This window comes from Pteronotus mesoamericanus, unplaced genomic scaffold (genome assembly GCF_021234165.1).
Source record: "Pteronotus mesoamericanus isolate MK-2021 breed Mesoamerican mustached bat unplaced genomic scaffold, CSHL_Meso_final contig_98, whole genome shotgun sequence".
NCBI lineage: Eukaryota > Metazoa > Chordata > Mammalia > Chiroptera > Mormoopidae > Pteronotus > Pteronotus mesoamericanus.
This window is the reverse complement of record NW_026555295.1, coordinates 7,933,311-7,955,253: the sequence shown is the minus strand read 5'-3', so window position 1 is coordinate 7,955,253 and position 21,943 is coordinate 7,933,311. Positions and strand designations below refer to the sequence as shown.

At 34.5% G+C, this 21,943-nt stretch overlaps 1 protein-coding gene across 6 annotated transcripts in view; it reads left to right on the top strand.

Moving 5' to 3' along the window:
* Positions 1-21,943, top strand: part of EHBP1 (EH domain binding protein 1) — a 359,207-nt gene that overhangs the window by 35,689 nt on the left and 301,575 nt on the right. For all 6 annotated transcript variants that reach the window (XM_054586913.1, XM_054586912.1, XM_054586910.1 and 3 more), the window contains exon 3: positions 14,861-14,918. In XM_054586913.1, the coding sequence (XP_054442888.1) occupies positions 14,861-14,918 (58 nt within the window). The remainder of the gene's footprint in view (positions 1-14,860; positions 14,919-21,943) is intronic.

The window sequence follows — 21,943 nt, the reverse complement described above, 5'->3', positions numbered from 1 at the left end:
CAGCACTCTGATTTTGATTAATCATCATAATGTCATTGGAAACATTATCACAGGCTATAAATAAGTAACATTAAGTAAAAAAAACAAAACATTTTTCTCAGTCATCACATATGTGTACGTTTGGATTTTATACATGGTAACTTTTTACTGTATTGCTTTTATAATATTTTAAATAAAAAGTTTGCTTATAGTGACATTCTGCAACTGAAAAATCATTTCTAAAAATAATCAATTAATTATTATTTAACCTTTTTAAACATATTCTTTATAGACCCATCTAAGAATTTAAAATTAATGTTGGTTGGGTTTATTTCAGGCTAATGTGTTTCCTCTAAACAACACTTTGTTCATATAATAAAATAATTAGTAAAAGAATTGTAAGGATATCATAAGCAATGTTTTCCTTTTTTAAGAAATGATATCAAGATAACCAAAGAATAGCTTTATAGAGAGGCAGATTAATTAATTTTACTGCAACTTAATATGAAAATATCTAATTTAAACTCAGACTTGTGGTAATCTGAGAGGCAAAGATAGAATCACAAACCAAATAATAATATACACATGTATTCCTTGTGAGAGGTCAAATATTGGTGTTAAAAACAAATCTTACTAACATGGCTGGAAGATGTTGTCATAGGTTGGTTGTTTTAGACATAATTTAAGCATTTGACTAAGGTAACTAATTTTTAAAAACATGCTAAAATCTAGGCTTATTAAGTAAATACTGTCCTTCTCAGTGTAACCTCTCAAGGATATTAATGCTGCTTGGAAACCTTTGAGATTCCCTATGGAGGCTGCAATACATTCTTTAGTGTAGAATAGTGGGTTAGGAGCATGGGCTTTGGTGCCCAACTGCCTCATTTCACATCTCACTCTCCTCTTCTTATTTGAGTCCCCTTTGCAAAAAGCTTCTTAACCTCTCTATGCCACAGTTTCTTCATTTGTAAAATAGTGATAATTTTATCTAATCACAGTGTGCAGCAGGTCATACAGGCTGTGAATGACACCTTGTGTTGTGGGCAGTGCAACAGCTCATTACCTACTTGTGGGTTTCTTTCTTTCTTTTTTTTTTTTTGTGAACTTTAAGAGTACATATAAGATACTTAAGACAGTATATGTAAGACAGTGTATGTAAGACAGAATAGGACACTATCTTAAGTGTCTTTCATATATTATATTCCATGCAAGTATTTGCTACTCTTTTTAAAATTGCCTCAGTGATGGTGAATCTTTTGAGGATGGGTTGTCCTTGGGAATGGTCGAGGTAAGGTGGAGGCTTCGTGAATAAGGCAGGTCAAACTGAGTAATATTTTTGGTCTTAAGTGAGATATATGCTCTTCAAAATAATGACTGCATTTTCTTGTAGCTTATAACTTGTCAGCATTCATTCAGCCGTTTCTCAACTTCATTCTTGGTAGTCTTATGTAAACTCTTAAAAATATTTGCTAATGAGTCTTTTGGGACTGATCAGTTCTTTGAATATATAAAGATGCAATTAAGAGTTAAAGATAGAGATCATGACTTTTAAAAAAATGTGTTTTCCTGTTTTCTCTCATGTTCTTTTCTAACCCACTAGATGTACATTGTTACCTTTACTCTGGATTTTCACTTTTTTTTTGCTAATGGAAAAGTTTTTCCTTAACTGCTGAGGACCTTTAAAAATTCTAATTTTTCTAATATTTGCCCAATTATGTTCTTTAAAATTTTTTATTGAGAAATAATATTGTATTAGTGTAAGGTATACAACATAATGATTTGATATGTGTATATATTGCAAAATGATTACCACAATAAGTTTAGTTAACATCCATCACCTCACAGTAAATTTTTTCTTGTGATGAGAAATTACTTTCTTCTAAAAAAAATTTTATTGATTGATTTTAGAGAGGGAGGAGAAGGGAGGTAGGGGAGAGAGAGAAATAGAGGGACAGACAGATTGAGCGATTTGTTTTCCCACTTATTTATGCATTTATTGGTTGCTTTCACTGGAGCCCAAACCCCCATCCTTGGTGTATTGGGATGACTCTCTGACCAACTGAACTACCGGGCCTGGGGCTGTCCTATCAACTTTCAAATATACAACATAGCATTGTTAAGTGTAGTCACCATGCTGTACTACATCCCCAGAACTTATTTATCTTATAACTGGAAGTTTGTACCTTTGATTACCTTTACTCATCCCTACTCCCTCTGCTTCTGACAGCTACCAATTTGTTCTTTGTATCTATGAGTGTTTTTTTTTTAAAGAACCCACATATAAATGAGATCATACATATAGTTGTCTTTCTCTGACTTCCTTTACTTAGCATAATGCCCTCAAGACCCATTTGTGTTGTCACAAATGGCAGGATTTACTTTTTTATGAATGAATAATATACCATTGTATAAATATACCACATTTTTCTTTATCCATTCATCTGATGATTGGCACTTAAGTTGTTTCCATGTCTTGACTATTGTAAATAATGTTGCAGTGAACATGGGGGAGGGGTTGCAGATATCTTTTCTAGATAGTAATTTTGTTTCCTTTGGATGTATATCTAGAAATGGAATGTGTATTGTATGGTAGTTCTGTTTTTTTAATTTTTTAAGGAAACTCCATACTGTTTTCCATAATGGCTGTACCAGTATTACCAACAACAGTGCATGAGGGTTCCTTTTTTTTTTCATTCTTGCCAACACTTATTATTATTAGTTTTGATAATAGCCATTCCAACACGGGTGAAGTGGTATCTCAGTGTGGTTTTAGTTTGCACTTATGATTAGTGATGTTGAGCATCTTTTCATGTACCTGTTGGCCATTTGGATATCTCCTTTGGAAAAGCGTCTGTTCAGTTTTTCTGCTTCTTTTAAAATTAGATTGTTTGTTATCTAGCTGTTCAGTTATATGAGTTCTTCCTAAATTTGGAATATTAACCCCTTATCAGATATGTGATTTGAAAATAGTTTCTCTTATGTTGTTGTGTTTTCATTTTGTTGATAGTATCCTTTGCTGTACAGAAAGTTTTTAGTTTGATGTAGTTCCACATTTTTATTTTTACTTTTGTAGCCTTTGCTTTTGGTGTCAAATAAAAAAAATCATTGTCCAGTAGAGGTCAAAAAGCTTACCTCCATGTGTCCTTTTAGGAGTTTTATGGTTTTAGGTCTTACATTCAAGTCTTTAGTCCATTTTGAATTAACTTTGTGTATGGTATAAGATAGGGGTCTAATTTCATTCTTCTGCATGTGGCTATCCAGTTTTCCTAAAACCATTTATTGGAAAGAGAGTCTTTTTCCTACTGTATAATAGATTTATTTACGGGTCCAAATTTCTGCTTCATAATTAAGATTCACCATTAAAATTCAAAATTTATGTTTTACAATATGGTACATATAAACAGTTTACAAAGTATTACAGAACTTGTAATAGAGAACACAGCAGTTTCTTGTCCCACCATTCCCCAACGTGGTTCTCATTCCCTACAGAAAACCACTTTCAGTTCTTTTAATTCTTCTGGCGTTGTACTCTATATTCTTTAGTATCATAGTTTTGTTTTTTATTTTTTGAGTTATAATTCACGTACCATAACATTTACCCTTTAAAAGGGTACAATTCAGTGGTTTTTAATCATAATATAATATAATCACATATCATAATCATAATATAATCACAAAGTTGTCCAACTACCATTACTGATTCAGAATACTTTCATCACCCAAAAGAGAGATCTTATTTCTATAAATAGTCATTTTCTATCTTTGCTTCCTCCACTCCAAGCCTCGGGCAACCATGAATCTACTTTTGTCTCTGTGTCTTTGCCTATTGTAGATGTTTCATGTAAATGAGATCATATAGTAAGTGGCCTTTTGTATGTGGTTTCTTTCACTTGTTTTCTAGGTTCATCCATATTGTAACATATATCAGTATGTCATTTCTTTTTATGGCTGTATAATATTCCATTGTATGGTCGTACCACATTTTGATTATTTTTTCAGTTGATGGACATTTGAGTTGTTTTTATTCTTTTGGTTATTATGAATAATTCTATGAACATGTGCAAGTTTTTGGAAATATACTTAGGAGTGAAATTACTGGATCATATGTTAACTCTGTTTAACTTTTAGAGGAACGGTCAGACTGTTTTCCACAGCAGTTATGCCATTTTATAATCCCACCAGCACTGTGTAGGGTTCCAGTTTCATAATATCTTTGCCAGTACATATTCTGTGTGGCTAGCATTTTATTGTCCAGTAACATACTTTCACATGTTTTTAAAAACCATTTTGATTTTAGACTTTTTCTACTATCTTCTTGATACAGTAAGTGAACATTCAGCTGTTGTAACACCTCCTCCCTAAAGCACACTTAGTTCATTGCCTTTTCTCAACCTTCCCATTCTTCAGTCAGAGTGAGCTTAGAATTCGCTATGACCTAACCTTGTTTGCAGCTGAGCGCTCTGGTATTGTGATCACATTTTTTTCCCTTTGATTTTATGTTAAAAATTACTATTTTATTTTTTGCCTTTTCTATTTGTCTATCATTATTCTTCTTAAATTTTTTTGTTAGCCTCTCATAATCACTCTCTGAACAGTTGTGTGATCCAACATTGGTGATTCATCAGTTCCTATTACCCCTGCAGTGCTCAGGGTCCCACTCCACTTTGGAATGGTTTCTTTCCAGGCTTGCAGTGAAGGTGGCATATTGAGACCTTTCTTTTTACTGTCATCTTGGTCAGATATTTAATCTCTGGATTGATCTAAATTTCTTATCTTTTCTCTCTTTCCCTTTTAATATCTCTGTTCCTTTATTTTTATTTTTTATGGTCACTTGAGAGCATTTTTTTATGACTATTTTTTATAGAGAGAGAAGAAGAAAGGAAAGAAGAGAGGAGAAGGGAGAGAGGCGGGAGGGGGGAGGAAATAGACATCCATGTGAGAGAGAAACATTGATCTGTTGCCTTCACCCTTGCCCCCTTACCTGGGATTGAGCCTGCAACCTGGGTATGTGTCCTGACTGAGAATCAAACCCAGGAATCAACCTGTGACCTTTGCATCTACGGGAAGACACTCCAATCAACTGAGGCACACCGGCCGGGCTGTTCTTTTTTTTAGATCTGGAAAATTTCCTCAACTTTATCTTCCAACTCTTCAATTTTTGCTTTTCTAAATAAGAAAAATTACAATTTCCAGAATGCTTTCTTACTCTTTAAATATTCCTTTTATATTTTCATTGTACAGTAGCTTTTATATTTCTAATAATGTTAGCAATAATGTCTTTGGCCTTCAAGTTCTTTTTTTTCTCTTTTCAGCCAATTTTCTTTTATATTAGAAGCTTTCCTCAGGTGTCCTTTTTGTCTATTCACATTTAAGAGGGTGATTCTATGAAGCTGTTTGGAAGCTCTGTACATATACAAGGGATGGTCACTAACATTGTTTGAGAATTTGCTGAAAAATACTGAGCTAAGTAAGCATTTTTCTTACATTATCTTAACTGATTTTTGTATTGGTCCTATGAGGTTCTAATTTTGCAGATGAGGAACCTTTTGAGGCTTAGTTGATAAAACCAGAAAAAGGGGAACCAGATTCAAACATGGTTCTGTCTGCCTTCATGATTCTTTTATTCATAATATTCTGTTTCCTTGCCACCCTCCCAGTAAGTGCTTCATGAATAGCAGGAAACCTCTTGAGAACCTTAAAGTCCGATAGGAGCAAGGTAGACACATATAATCATCTAAACCCACAATTGAAGCAACTGTAGAAATGTGTTGAGAGGAAATGATGAAAATGATTATTTAGGAGAGTTAGGGAATGGTCTGAGTGATTTTTTTTTTTTCCTACAAACTTCAGTTCCAGGGAGCCAAGTGTATAACTTGGGAATATTGAGGACACATGAGACTTATTTCAACAGAACTAGGGGGAGGAATGTAGTAATATGCTAACTTAAAAGAAGTATTATGAGTGATCTTATACAATAATACAGAAGTAGAATACTGTTCTTGCTACAACTATATATATATGTGTGTGTATTTGTTGATAGCCTGTCAGAAAGTACACACAGCTGAAGTCTGCTAAACTGCCCTTCCTCAGTTTGAATTGGCACTGTCCCTAAGTACTGTTATATAGGTATAGAAATGCCTGTCATCACAAGTCCATATGCATCACCAGTTAAACATTTTTAACCAAAAGTAATCACTGTGACAATACTCTAAAGATGATAAGAAGATGCAAAACATAATTTAATAAATGTATTTTTAAGTGACAAAGATTTATATCTCATAATAAAACTGTCCTTTTATTTTTGCAGAAAAGAAATATATCCAGTATATGTGTACTTGTATAATTTATTTTGTATAATTTTTTTCATGTTGAATTAATTATCACAGCTTGCTAAATAACTCTTGTGAAGTAAGCATAAAGGAGTAATTAACTTGAATACAACAAAAGGCAGATGTACCTACTGAAGGATAAAAATAATTACTTGAGAAATAGTAAAATTAGAGTATTTCTGTGATAAAACAATTTCTCCCCTTTTTTTCCCAATATTCACAGCATTCCACCATAAAATGTTCAGTTATGGTTAAGAACCCTTTCCCCTAAGAAGAAAAACCTTGTCATTTACTGAAGTGCCCATTCACATTATCATCAGGGTTAGTATTTTGAGCTTTTTCTCATTGTAAGCATATTCTAAATTCTGTGGTGAGAGGCGTATGTTGTACATTTTGTTTTCTAAGGGCTCCTGGTTCTTTAATTTTAATTTAGGAAAAGCTCAGAGGCTTAAATATTAATTGCTAAATTTGGAAGTATAACTGTCTTTTATCTTTAGAAACATTGATTTCATATAAATGAAAACCAGTAGGACATAAAAAGGTTAAATTTGATCGACATAAAAGGTTACGTTGGCCTTTGCAATGTAAGCTTCTACAACACAGCAGCTGTTTTATTACGTATGTGTGTTTTTAATTTACTGAATTTTTCTGCATGTTTGGGGAGTTACTCTCCAGATACACCCAGAAATTCAAGTGGCTTAATCCAATCAAAGTTTGTTTATTTCTTCCCCACTTCTCAGTCTAGAGAAGGTATTCCAGGTTGATTGTCCTTTTATGACCTTTTACCTTATGACTCTGCCCTCTGCATTCTAGAATCCTCTCCATTCAACTGCTGTGGAGAAGGCACACGCCTTTATTATCCATTTTACTCCAGAAGTCACACAAATCACTTCTCACATTCCAGTGGTGAGAAGTATCATGTGGCTCCATTTCAATGCTTGGTGGGTGGCGCAGGTGGTGGTGGTTGGGTGGGTGGGGTAGGGGTGAGGGACTTCTTGCTACACCTCCAGGATTAACATTGTGCTTTGGACAGGGAGCATGAATATTTGGTTGTAAGTTTAATGCTCTGCTAAAAAATATTACTTCCTCCATAATATTTTTCAAAATTGGTAATATTAGCTACCTCTAGATTGCCAGAAGATAGGAAGCAAGTGATTCCCTGCCACAAATTCTTTACCCTATTTCTGAATTTCTCTTTTCATTTGAAACCACCAAATATTTAACCAGTTAAAGCCATTTAATCTTACAGTCATTGAACCATAGTGTTTTAGAATTAGCTGAAGTTTTAGTGCAATCTTTTCATTTGTTAAATTAGGGAATACACTCAGAAATGGAGAGACATTCCTAAAGTCACTTAGTGCCAGAATGAGGAAAAACAAGTTTCTTAACCTCTAGTACTGTCATTTTGGAAGTCTCTTCTTTGATAAATTCATATCTCCTAAATTAATACAAATTGTTTCCCCAGATTTATTTCCTTTTAATATCCTCCTGAGATACTCTGGGGATGGGGGAATTTTAATTGATGTAGAAAAGATTGAGTGATCTGAAGAGCCTTTGTCATGTTATTGTTTGGGCTGGAATGGAGCACCATGTCACCTTTGCATACCCATGGAAGAACAGGCTTTGGAACTGGAGGGGCAGCAAATAGGGTAGGGAAAGATGCCAAAGTCAAGTGGGGCCTATTACGCCTAGGGCCAGCTCAGACTTTGGGGAACATTTATATTAACTTAAGGCAAAAAAAAAAAAAAAAAAATTCCTGCTACACTTCTGTTGTTTTAGAAAACAAATTAATTCAGCTCTCTGAGAGTGCTTTAAATTCAGCAAAAGTTAAAAAGTTCAGTTATTTAACTGTCTAGTCATACTTAATTCCAAACTTAAAAGTATTGTTTTACTTGAAATAACTTCCTTCACAACACATTTAAATAATTCATCAGCATAAAGGATTATAAGTTAATTGCAGAAAATACAGAAAAGTATATTCTTAAAATGACATGTGATTTTACTTGGTAGTAACCACAGTTAGGGTTCTGAGATATTTCCTCCTGGTGTATGTAGAAAAAAATTACAATTGGTACAAATAAGCTTAACATGGTGCCCCAAGTGTTGTCCCATGCTTGTAAATGTTCTTAGAAAATATTTTTAATGGCTCCATTATTTTCTATTAGGCAGATGTAGTATAATTAGTCACCCATCATTTGTTGGACTTTATATTTAATGTGTTGTAAATTATAGTGTTTTTTATTTGTTTTTTACAATTATAAATCAAGTAATCTCATCAGTTGGGCAGGGTTTTTTGTTTTGTTTTGTTTTTGTCAGTGTGCATATTTCCTAATATAAGACCTTTTTGTCATCTTCATATTTTCCAAGGTTGCGCCTGGACTGGGGTAGTTGATTTAATTGGTTGTCTCCCCACTAGATTGTCTTCTATCATCTTTGAATCTTGTCACCTGTAAGGAATTTTATGAGTTTATTTGAGCCAAACTGATGGCAATTTCTGGGAGAAAATGCTTCAGAAAATGTCAGTTTTTCAACCTTATCTTATACATTGCAATCAAAAAAAGATGTGAGTTGCATGAAATCTGTTGGTGACAGATTACGGAAGTGGGAAAACGCAAAGCAGCCTCCGGGTGGTCAGGTGGAGAACAAACTTCTAGGATTGGCTAGAAAGTAAAATGATCAGACATATCCTTCTTTTACACGAGTGGGTACAGGATAGTTAATAGTCAACAATTAAAACAGTAACAATAACAACAATAACAATAACAATGAGGGGATTTGTGGTCTCCCCCTGGTGCCTGTGCTTTGAGGGGTCAGAGAAAGGAAATTTGACCTTTCAAAGGTATGTTATCATAAATTCATACAGACAATAGATTGACTCTGTTGAGGTAAAAATTAACTTTTGCCAGGGAAGATTCTGTCCTAGGCTGTGACTGCCTGCCATGACCTGCTTTTATTGAGACAGTTTTGATATTGTACCTTCCTGTGTAGTTTCTTAAGGTCTCTGAGTTTGTAAGTCCACCGTGCACGCCTCCCCTGAGCTTGTCGGGTTTCATATGTGGCCCCTTTTGTCCCTAATATCTATCCATTACTCAGCACAGTGCCAGGAGCATAACAGGCATTCGATAAAATATTTGTTGAATGTTTATTATGATTCTGGAAAGTAATGAGACTGGTTCTCACCTGACATTTTAGATTTTTTTCTCACAACTTTTTTTAGTGTCACCTCATGTGTGTAACACATGAAAGTGGAAAAGAGTAAAAGAGTCTAAATTTAAGCCAGAAATGTTTTTTTTAAGTTACTTTGATACATAGTAGCTCACTGGTGACAATGAGGAGGACCCAACATTTAGCTGGAGACCAAAGAAAGATTCAAATTATTGCCTTATAATCTGATTGATTGAAATGCATGTATCTTTTCCTTTTTCCACTCCTTTTTCCTCCCCTCCCTCCTGCTCCTTATCATTCAACATCAGGACCATAATTTGAGATGTCTTGATACTTTTAGATTCAAGTTGTTCCTTTTTATGGACTTCGAGGGTAGGATAGAAGGTGTTAAATTTTTATTTTTAAATGCAAAGTTTCCTTCCCCAAATAAGCCCACCAAAAGGCTTTAGATTTTCCATTGGAGTCCTTTAGATCCATGTCACAGAACGTGTATCTGTGTGTATGTTTTATGTGTATGTGAAGAAAATGTTTACATGTGTAAAATATGTCTACATAAACATGCATGTACATATTATGTCTGTTTATATGTCTGTGTATGTATTATGTATTAGAGCTACCTGGTTACTTAATTTAGGTAATGAGATAGAACTGTTACATGTGTAATTGTAGAATTCTCTCTGGAACTTAGACTCTATCAGGTTGTCTTGACATTTTTTATAGAAAGAAAGTTGTATAATTATAGGTTCTTTGGTAGTTGGGTGAAACTCTCACAATTGCTCTGTCACTGGCCTCTTGGGAGTACCTAATAAATATTTAATGGTTCTTTTCTAGTACATCTCGGATGCATAAAATATTAATTGTGGTCAGTGAATTATATGGTTATTGGTACTCTTCTATTGAGAACAATAACTCAGTGCACTTCTTTGCTTTAAACTTTCTGCCATGTCCCTGATAATGTAAAGGTGGATTGATTTCTAATAAAGACATTTACAAACATAGGACATGGCTTAGCATCACAAAAAAGTTTAGCTGTCTCTTGAGGCATTCCTAAGTAAGTAATTTATGTCCTATTTACGTTCTTGGAACTTCAAGTGCATAGGTTAGGAGACTATCCTTTCTGATTTTTTAATAGTAAAAGGCTTCCCTATCCTGAAGTACTGAGATCAGATTGAGTTGAGGGGAAGGAGGTACTGAAAAGCCCAGTTAGAAGGAGGCAACAGTACAGGCGGCACTAGAACAATGTTGTGAAGGGGAGACACCCTCACTGCCATCAAAACTAGTGTTTCACTAGTGTTTCCAGTCAGGAAGTGTGGGGCTGTCTTCCCCCATGGTCTAAAACAGTGGCTGTCAGCCTTGGCTGCACATTAGAATCACCTGTGGAATTAAAAAAGTCTGTAACAACAAACCAACTAAATCAGACTCTCTGGAGGTGGAACCTAGGCATCAGTATTTTTTAAAGCTTCCCAGGAGGTTCCAATGTGCGACTGAAGTGAGAATCAATCTCTGCAAAGCCCAAATAAGCTGCAGAGAGGATGTATTATATAGGCAATGGCTTTAGTGGGACATCATCAATTACAGTTAATCAATTGGGAATTTCTGGATGTAACTTAAGGTTCATTCAGTAGCAGATGGTCATTGAGCCTCAGCTGGTACCAGATTCTTTTTAGTTGCTGGGAATACAAAGGTAAATAAGATATGGTTGATATGGGAGCACAGTCTAGTGGAAGAGATAGAAAGAATAACAACGAATATTGTATGGGGCTTATAAAATATTAACATAGTTGTATCTTGGGTATTACTGGAAATACAACAGAAGGAGCAGTTAGTTAAACTCAGCCTGAGGTTTGGGATATTGAAGGGGTAGGAATGAAATCAGAAATGACCAGGGTTTCACAGAGGAAGTGATGAATTAAGAGTTTATCAGGTAGAAAATGGGAGAAAAGAGGAAGTTAAAAAAGACTATAACATGGAAAGATATAAAGAAATTAGATGAATAAGTGTTCAGGGATTGGTTGGAAAGCAGGTTGTCTATGAGATATTTTGCAGGTTATACCTTTAGAAAGGTAGGTAAGAGTCAGGTGGTGAAGTGCCATAATTATAAACCACATGTCGGATGTGGATGTTATCTTGCACGCCAGGGTGTCACAGGGTTAAACATACTGGCTCTGGATGGATCATCTTAAAGAATGAAGCTGGTCAGGTGTGAAGCAGTTGGTAGTGTTGGAGGTTCTAGTAATCCAGACAGCACAGACCTTGTTTAAAGGGATTTGTAAAGAACTGTTTTATAAAGTTTAAATTCAAACAAAAATAAAATGCAGTATTGTTCAGGTCAAATAAATCTGTCAAAGGGCCAGTTTGTGCAGTACCTTCATTGTAAGAGCCCAGAATAAGATAATAAACAAGGAAAAACTAAGATTTTATAGCATTTCTAAAGAAGCACTGTAGAAATACAATGAGGAGGTGGTATTGGGCTTGAGATGAGAACATTGTGAGGCTAGTGTAGTAATCTAGGTAAAATGTTCCAGTAAGCCCCCAATGCTTTCAAACAGGGTAACTTACACTTGTTGGGTGCTCAGTTCCTCTACTGTTAAGTTGCCAGCATTGATAATACACTCTTCCCAGGCCCATCCATGCCATACTGCTCCCATCTTCACTGCATTTGTCTTATTCTACTTCTCTGTGTGTTGAACAAGTCTTTGTTTTGCATTTTCAGGTTTTATTTGTCTGCCTGTTGGTATGGATTCTTAGGTTAACACTCTGATGTTTCATAGAAACTTTCTTCTATTTCCCGTTTAATTTACCACTTCTGCATCTCTACTCCTCCCAACATCTCACTTTGGAAAGACTCACCAAAGCAGGCTACTGGTTTCAGTTTACATTTGTTGTTGACACTGGTCAGGAACTGAGCCTAGTCTTGGATGGAGAACCATCATTTTTCTATTCATACCATGTTGATTACTGTCACCATCAGAAACATTGTGCATTTGTTTCGATGGCTCCTTAGCCAAATAGTTTCATTATTGGAATTTTCTTTCTTTCTTTCTTTTTTTTTTTTTACCTATCCTTCTTCAGGTCTGACCACCTAAAATGAACAATTATTAACATTTTACTATATGTTGCTTCTTGCATCTACTATCTCCCTTATTTAGCTGAGATCTATACATTATAAACTTAGTCTTTGTATGTCTAAAACTATTTCTTAAAGGATAATTTAACTAGTACAGAACTAGAGGATTGCAGCTATTTTCCCTTAGCAACTTGAAGATAATTAGCTTCGTTGTCTTTTGGGCTCTGTTGTTGTTAATAAGTTGCTGTCAGTATAGTTATTCCTTTGTTGTTACCTACCTTTCTAAAGGTATAACCTGCAAAAAGGGATTTGTCTTTTATGATTTTTCTTTTCATTCTTGCTGTCCTGTAATTTCATTGCTAGGTATATATATATAGATTTACTTTGGTGGGGGGGTATTGAGCTTTTATTGAATTATAATTGCATTATAAAAGGGTGGGGAGTTGCGGTTGTGAGGCACCTGGGCTGTTGGGGGCATTGTACCATGAGGCGAGGTTTTGGTTGGTTTTGCATAAGCTGTAGTTTGCTCCAATGTTATCTTCTGCCTGTGGCTGCAAAGACTGCCTTGAACCGTGTGACAAAACAAGGTACCAGGCCATTTCTCCAAGGGGATCTTACTGGCTTCAAAAGTCAAACTTAATTCCTTAAGGCTTTCTGGTGACATCCAGAGTTCAGGCATAACTCAATCATGACGTTCCAGACAAAGGCTTGGTTAGTAAAGCCACATTTGGAAACTGGTGTGATCCCTGGCTATGTGGGGGTAAGGAGGAGGCTGTCCACACAGTCCAGAGAGCTGGAAAAGGATTAGGATCATCTGTCCAAACCTCACAGAAGACAGGATTAGGGGGTTATCCTGAGTCAAGCTTCCACTGCCCCCTGCTGACCTAGTTGCAAGTCTCAGAAGCCAGAGGAGAGGGAGAAACAGAGAATGTCCCTCATATGGGCCACCGAAATCTTAGCCTGGTTGGTGACATGGGCTGTGAAAGAATTCATAAAAAGAAGAAAGAGTAGAGAGTAAAGTGTTTATTATTCACTCTCCAAAAAAGGAGAGGAGCATGGTGTGGAGGGTTATACCAGGTAGACTTATTTATTCTGTTATTTGATAATATTTTCTATCTAAGGACTCCAACCTTTCTTCAAGTCTGGAACATTTTTAGCCTTATCTCTTCGGTTTTTCCTCTGCCTCCCATTATTCTAAATTTCTGGAATTTCTGTTAGGCAAATGTACTCCTTAGTATTTTTATCACTTTATTTTTGTACTACATTCTGGGTCAGTTCTTCCATAATATTTTTCATTGCTCTTTGGACAGCTGCACTGGTGAATCACTGGGTAAGGAGTTTATGGCTGGTGGCCTTTTGTATACATGTATATATTTAATTAAGTGAAATAGAGGACAGATCACCTGCTGATAGTAAGGGATTCCAGGGTAAAATGAAGGAAGCATAGAAAGTGATGGTTACCAAATGAGTCTGTCATTCATTTCTTGTTTAAAAAACTTTTATTCAAGATTTTTTAACATGAAAATTTAAGGAAAATAACTGATAATCACAGTCTTAATGTTTTCCCTAAGCACTGAAGAGAACTTAGTTGTATTAGCTGAAAATGTAAGGTTTTTTTGTTGTTTATTTTTTACTTCATATTATCAGAAGGTAAGGAAAAGAAGAGAGGTCTGAGAATTAGAAAACCTGTATTTCAGTCTTGGTTCTGCCAGAGCTTTTGATTAGTTATTTTACTTTGCCAGTTTTTTTTAAGCTTATAAAATAGGAATAATATTATGTATTGTGCCTATTTTCAGTACTATATTGTTTTTATGAAGAAAATTGATTATAAAAATGTTGAAAACCATAGCATTGTTCATAAGAATTAGAGATGTCAAAGTAGTGTAACTCAGAGATTTGTATTATTTTGGTATTGTCATTATCATGCTTATTTTCTCCAAATTAAAGTAGAAAATATGTTAGAAGTATAGTGTATAGTATTAAGTTTTGGAGGATATATATGTGTGTTTTTATTTTTAAAATAGTTGCCAGTTCTAAGTATTTTTATTTCACATGGTTTGTTCCAGTACATTAATTTGCTAAAGTATTTATGGAAAAACATGTGGCTGAAATATTAGTCATTTAAATTAGGTCACAACTGTATTCAACATGTACTGTAGTGGATGATTTATTTGAATAAGCTTTATTTAAGAGTAACTGCTCCATATAATCTAAAGCAAATGACATTTTTGTCTTTTTAAATGTACTGGAATCAAATTTTATATTAATTTGAGTTAAGATAACTTAAATTATATGTAATCTCTTTTTTTTTATTTGGCAGGCAACCAGATAAACTGGTGGTAGTTTGGACAAGGAGAAGTCGAAGGAAGTCTTCTAAGGTTAGTTGTTTTCTAAATTTCTTTAAATAGAGAATTCAATTTTAAGTCAAATTATTAAGGTTCTCTGGCCCTCATGTCGCATATTTTAAAATATTATTAGATATTTTCGGTTATTTCTGATTATGTAGGCTACCGAAATGATTAACTAGGCACTGTAATCTTGTTACTGCAGTTCTTAAAATGGGAACCAGGTCCTTGAGCTTTGATCTTGGATTTGGTAGCCTTGTGTAAGTAGTTATCTAATTTTCCTGTACTAGGGTATCATGAATTAAATAGGTACCACTTACAAAATTGTATCTAGGAATCTTTTATTCAGATTCCAAGAGGATGAAGTTAGGGTACACTTAAGGAAATGTGAGTCATCTAATTCCATTGCTGGGTGGCAGAAGAGAAGGATTTGGTTTTTTTAAAGGCTTTAGTTTTTTTATATGGATAGCTTTGTAGGGAGTAGAATAAAATTTTAAAATGTTCAATAGCAATATATAGATATTTTAAAAATTGTATTCTATAGATAATGAAATTTGAGTATATTTTTACAAGCACACAATAACTACAAGCATGTTTTGGATGATGATTTTCTACAACTAGATCTATGTAAATTAAATTAAATTTCAGAATTTAAAATTTTTATTAGGACATCTTTTCATTTTATTTTTATTGAACTAAAATTTACATACAGTATAATGCACAGACACTAATTATATGATTTATAGTTAGCTTTGATTTATATACACTTGTGTAATTACTTTTCCTAAAGTTAGCTTTGATTTATATATACTTGTGTAATTAGTGTTCCAAAAGTTAGCTTTGATTTATATATATTTGTGTAATTACTGTTCCTATCAAGATACAGACTATTTTCATCAGTATGTTTTTGAGGTTTATTCATGTCGTTTTATATATTGCTGTAGTTTTTTTAATTGCTGAGAAGTATTCAAATATGTAAATGTACTGCAATTTAATTATTTATACTATCCCTGTTGATGAACATTTGCTCATTTCCAGTGAATATTGTGAACATTCGCTATTGTGAATACAGCTGCTATACATATTACTATTGTACAAGTATTTGGGGTGACAGATATTTTGATTTCTCTTGAGCAGATACCTAGGAATGGTATTACCCTAGGAACTGGGTAATAGGGTAGAAAATTTTTGACTTTTAAATGTAATCCTGCCACCATTATAGGAAAGATTCAATTGCCTAACAGCATGAATGGCATGTTCTTCAAAGCATACATTTATAGCTTTGAGGCATTCCATTTTGGACCTGGAATATTTTCTTATTTATTTACATATGGGCTCTGAAGATAAACTTAATTTAAGGTCTTCTGCCAATTTTGCTAATTGTATCTTAAGCTTTGTGGAAAGGAACAAAATAAGATCGTGCACTAAGATGAATATGACTACAACTCTCAACATTAGAAATAGTCCCTAAATGTATTTGGCTATCAACAGAAAGTGATTCCCCCTTTTAATAATTAGATACCTATTATTTTCTTAAGAAGATTATGAAACATAATGAAATACTTTAGGTTATAAGTCAATTCAGAATACTCACGTTTGAGATTAAATGCACTTTTTATTTAGTTGCATTTTTAAAAGGCAGTCAAATAATTTTTATTTTAGGTCTAGATTCTTTTTAATATTGTATCAAATATTAATTGAATCCGTACAGTGAAATGCAAAAATGAGGCTTACAGGTTGATCTTTCTCAGAATGCAGTATTTTCTACGAGGAATTATTCGTTGGACTAATTTTCCAGTTATGATGTTTTTAATATTTTAAATCATTTCAGTATATTTTAGAATCATTGTTTTTTTCCTTAAAACATTGTAGTACAGGTGTGTTTCTTTAGAAAAGTTTATGAGACTCCACAATGTGTTAAGCTTATTACATGTAGCATATGTATAGTGTGTGTGTGTGTGTGTGTGTGTGTGTGTGTGTGTATAAAAAACTGGCTTATAAATTGTATGCAACAGCAAATTAAGGACATAAAAATCAGTTCCAAAAGCTGTGGAGAGAATGATTTTGAGATTATTGTAAAAATTAAGCAAATAATTTTTTTTTAGTTTTGAAGAACTCAAGATTCATGACATTTTGGAATTCTTTTTTACCAACCCTTGTTCCTAGCTATTCTTTAAAAATTAGCTATCAGCTATAATAAAGGGTAGAATCATTGTTTTCTTCTTTAAGAGTCTATTGTTTCTTAACATTTTTTTTTCCTTTAAAATATAAGTTATTTGCTGCTAAGTCCCACTGGAATCACTGAGGGGATAAACAGTTCTTTGCAACCACTAGCCAGGAAATATTCTAGTTTTCCATTTTAAATATGTTTTTGAAAAGAGTTTTAACCTATTTGGTTATCTTTTTTTAATCATCTATGTAGCTTAATATTTATCTTTCCTGATTCTGAATGTATCTACTATTTTTTATATTAGTGGATTGAAATTTATAGCTGACACCTAGATAACTATCCGATTAGACAGTAAAATATTAGGACACATTGCATTATTTAATTTAAAGATTCGTTCTCAGTTTCTCACTTGCTCACTTTCTTTGGGTACATGTCTATTTTTATAGCTAAATATACAAAGAGTTCATTGCTGAATCATTTTCTATTGCAAAAATAATTATCATGGCTAATTAACACAATATGGAGCTTCCCCTCTTAAACCGTAGCATTTGTAACAAAGATTAACAGGCTACAGTTGATTTACATATGCTTAAATACATTATTTTTCAGTACAATAGGTGGTAATATGAAGCAGGGCAATCATGTTAGACCAGAAAAATTATGGCAGAGTAATCTATGTCTTAAGTCAAGGATTTGACCTATAAATTTAAACTCCCAGAGAGATGGGAGAATTCCAACGGGGAACCAGAGCTTTGAAGTCTTCACTAGCTTTTTGATGACATTACCACCTTTGCTTCCTTGCTCTGTGGTTGTGCTATAGCTTTTATAATTGCTATGTATCAAGAGGAGGCTATAGTTGCAGAACTTTGCCTTATAGTGGTGGTGTTGGCAGCTCTAAGATAACTTTATATGTGACATCCTAAACTTTTGGGTATATGCAATTTTAAAAATTGAAAATTATCAACTTATGGCAATTACAGATTTTCATTAAAATGTTTCCATTTTGTTGAATCAGAAATAATAAAATGAGTACTTACTCAGTGTTTAATTCCATACAAGGTACAAGTGTTTTAGGTAAAGTATGACATGAAATAATTAGAAAATAAGTATTTTATTGGATAAGTACCCCATATTGAGAAATCTTGCCTTTTCTCCTGGGTCTGCATTTGCAGATGCCAGAGGGTCTGTGATGTTATTAAAAAGTGAGAAAAATTGTATAAGGGGAACTGGATAATTTCAGCCATTATCTGTACTAGGATATTGGCAAATGATTAACTTGCCTTTCGTTACTATATTGAGGAGCTAAATACTTGTACCTGTGTGTTTATGCCTTATTATTTTACAGGGAAATCCTTTCTGATACTCTGAATGGACAGTGATCAAGATTCTTATAGTACGGATGTTTGCCAATATGATGTACTTTATATCAAGTACTTAAGAACTAATTACTGTTCCTGTGTATTTGTACAATTAGGTGTTTATTACCATACCTATTTTTATATAGTTACCTGTATTAGACTTTCCATTCTTTTTCTAGTTTCAGAGATTTGACTCTATTTGAGGTAGAGGTTATAGTAGTAAGCTCTTTGAAAATAGGAATGCCATTTTTTTTTATGTTTGTCACTATGTTCATCCTCAATTCCTTTCCTGTAAAACTTGCTTGTCTCATTTTCTGCCCAATATATAATAATCTGTTAACATTATAAAGCTGACATTGCCAGCTACTCAGCTGGATTAATTGATATTGTTACATTGTCCTCACTTAGCCAGGTTGGTGAGAAAATGGCAGCACACGGGTAACTTCAGAACTAGCACCCTTCCATCTCCTTTTATTTTTTAAAAAAGATTTTAGTTTGTTAAGCAGAGTATATTTTTGTTTGTTCAGAAATTGAATTACCATTCCCAGATTCAAGACTGAGGATTCGAAGAGGTCATTTAGAGAACCAGCATTAGGAGACCTGAGGAAATTATCTGAAAGCACCGTATCTTTCTCTTTTTTAAATAGTTTATTTTTTATTGTATTTTTTCTATTACTATTTATTCCCCTTACACCCTTTTCTACTTTTACCCTCCCCTGGTAATCACCACACTGTTGTCTGTGTCCATGACACAGACACCCTCCACATAATTATTTGCTCTATCCCTCCACTCACCAACACCCTTGAAAACACCATCTCTTAATTGCCCAGTTGTTAGCTGGCTTCTCCATTCCCTGCTTCCCTTGTTTTTGACCTGTGTAATACATATAAATGTTAAGATCTTAGGGATAGAAGATGATTTTCTTGGCTACTCTGTGAATCAGGGATAGACCTGGGCATGATGCTGGTTGGATGAAGAACTCTGAACTTGGAAATCATGGAGTCTGATTCTTCTTCTTGAATGGTAGATTACTAGTATGGGTTCAGGCAAGGCATTTACTCTTCGATTGCTTCATGTTGTCTCACCTGGACTTGGATTAAATTTTCTAAGAATATCTTCAGGTCTAAAATTCTTTTATGGTCATTTTTTTTTTCATGAAGAATTTTTCAAAGACTCTTAATCTTCTGTGGTTAATAAGAAAAGTTGTTATTCTTTCTTCTTATGTTTCTATTGTATAGGGAAGCTATGAAAATATAATTATGGAAAGTTTGAAGAGACCAGAGAAATAACCTGGTCTTCCTTCACAATGCATGTTAATTACAGTTATCATAAGTCTTCAGAATTATGTAGATAGAGTATGCTGAAGGGTATTTTGATTAAGGATTACCCTAAGGTGGGCAGAAATTTACTTTCAAAATGAAGATTGTTTACTTTGTGGAGTTTTTGTTATAAGACTGTCAACAAGCATGGAAGGAGACAAGGGAATGAATAGAGGAATCTCTGGAGATGTTTTTTAATCAACAAAATTCAGGGATTTTTTTACCTTTGGTTATGGCGTACTGATGCGGTGAGTCTCTACTTCCCCTTTCCTCACCTGAAGTTTTGTGATTGGGGCAATGGAGAGCGGATATAGGGAGAGTTACTGACAATTTTTGAGTTAAGAGTGGGAGAATGCTGCTAGGTCTGTATCTTCTGATGGTATTTTAACTAATAAATCTGGTAAGATTTGCATGGACGTAAGTTTCCGTGATCTTGATCCCTTCTCAGTTCTATTTCCTGGGTTCAAGTCCAATTTTTGCTGCTTATTTGCTGTGTGATCTTGGGCAAGTCTGTGCCTTGATATCCTCATCTGTTAAATCTGCTCCCTCACATGCATCTGCATGCACATACTCTAGCTTCTTTTCTGCTATAAAAGAAGGAATGGTCTGTGCTCCCAGCAAAGGCTAGCCTGTCTCCTTTTGTACTGTTAAGGATATTATTCTCGGGGGACTTGGGAGGAGGAGAGGGAGAGTATAGGGGGGATAAATGGTGATGGAAGGAGGCTTGACTTGGGGCGGTGAACACACAGTGCAGTGTACAGATGATGTGTTGTGCAGTTGTGCACCTGAAACCTGTATAATTTTGTTAACCAATGTCACCCCCAATAAATTCAATAAAAAGGACATCATTCCAGCAATTATTTCTCTTCTGCATCATTAAATTTTCCTTCCTAAATGGATCTTTTCCATCAGCATATAAATATTTTTCTGATTAAAAAATTATCTCCGACACTATTATTTCCACCAGTACCAACCATTTTCTCTTTCCTCTTTCAGCAAAACACCCTAGAGGAGTTGAGTTTACTTGCTGTCTTCAGTTTCTTTCCTCCTATTCTTTCTGGAACCCAGGCATTTGCCTCATTATTCTACTGAAATTGCTCTTGTAAAGTCAGTAATAGTTCTACTTTGTTAAATCCAGTAGTTATTCTTTAGGCCTCACCCTATTTGATCTATCAGTAACATTTGGCACAGGTAACAATTCTTTTCTCTTTGAAATATTTTCACTAGATTTTCAGGATACCAACAGTTCTCTGATTTTCTTCCTGCTTTACTGACCTTCCTTTACTGATTCCATCTCCTTTCCTTGACCTGTTAATGTTTTGCTCCAAGGTTCAGTGCTTGAGCCTTCATATTCTTTATCTGTACTCACTTCCTTGGCATCACATCTACTCTTAAGCTTGAAGCATCACCTGTATGGTAATGATTCCCAAATTTTAACTCCAGTCACATATATCTAGCTGCCTATTTGAACATCTATCCTTGAATATCTAATAGGTACCTCAGATTTAATGTGTAAAATTGAGTTTCCTATCTTCCCAAACTTGCTCCTCCTGCAGTCTTGCTTATTTGTTAATAGGCATTTCTCTATCAAGGGCAAAAGCCTTAGAATAGCCTTGTCTACCTTCTTTCTCCCATACAACCAAACAGTAAATCTTGTTAATGCTGTTTTGAAAATATAAAAACATTTTCAGAATGTAGCCAGTTTGTACCCTCCTTCTACCACCCCAAGCTGTCACTGTCAGCTCTTCCCCCGTTCATTGCAGTAGCTGCTTACTTGGTCTTCCTGTTTCTTCTCTTATGTCTGGAGCCTATTCTTGATACATTCACTGGATTGAGTCTCTTAAACCATAATTTAGATCATCATTTCTCTGCTCAAAACCTTTTAGTGGCTTCCCTTCTCCCTCAAATTACAAGCCAAAATATTTGCAATGGCCTCCCAGATCATTGTATGAGGGCCCTCCATTATTTCTCTGACCTTGTCTCCTACTGCTTTCCTTTTTGATGACTCTACTCCAGCCACATTGGCCTCCTTGTGATCTAACTGCCTCAGCACTTTCCAGTTGTTGACCTTCTCCCTGGAAAGCTCTTATCATATTTACATATCTGATTCTGTCACCTTTTTAAGACCTTCTGTTAAGTGTTACCTTCTCAATGAAACTTTCTCTGACTACTCTGTTGAAAAATTGTTACTTTCCTCAGCAAAATGGGAA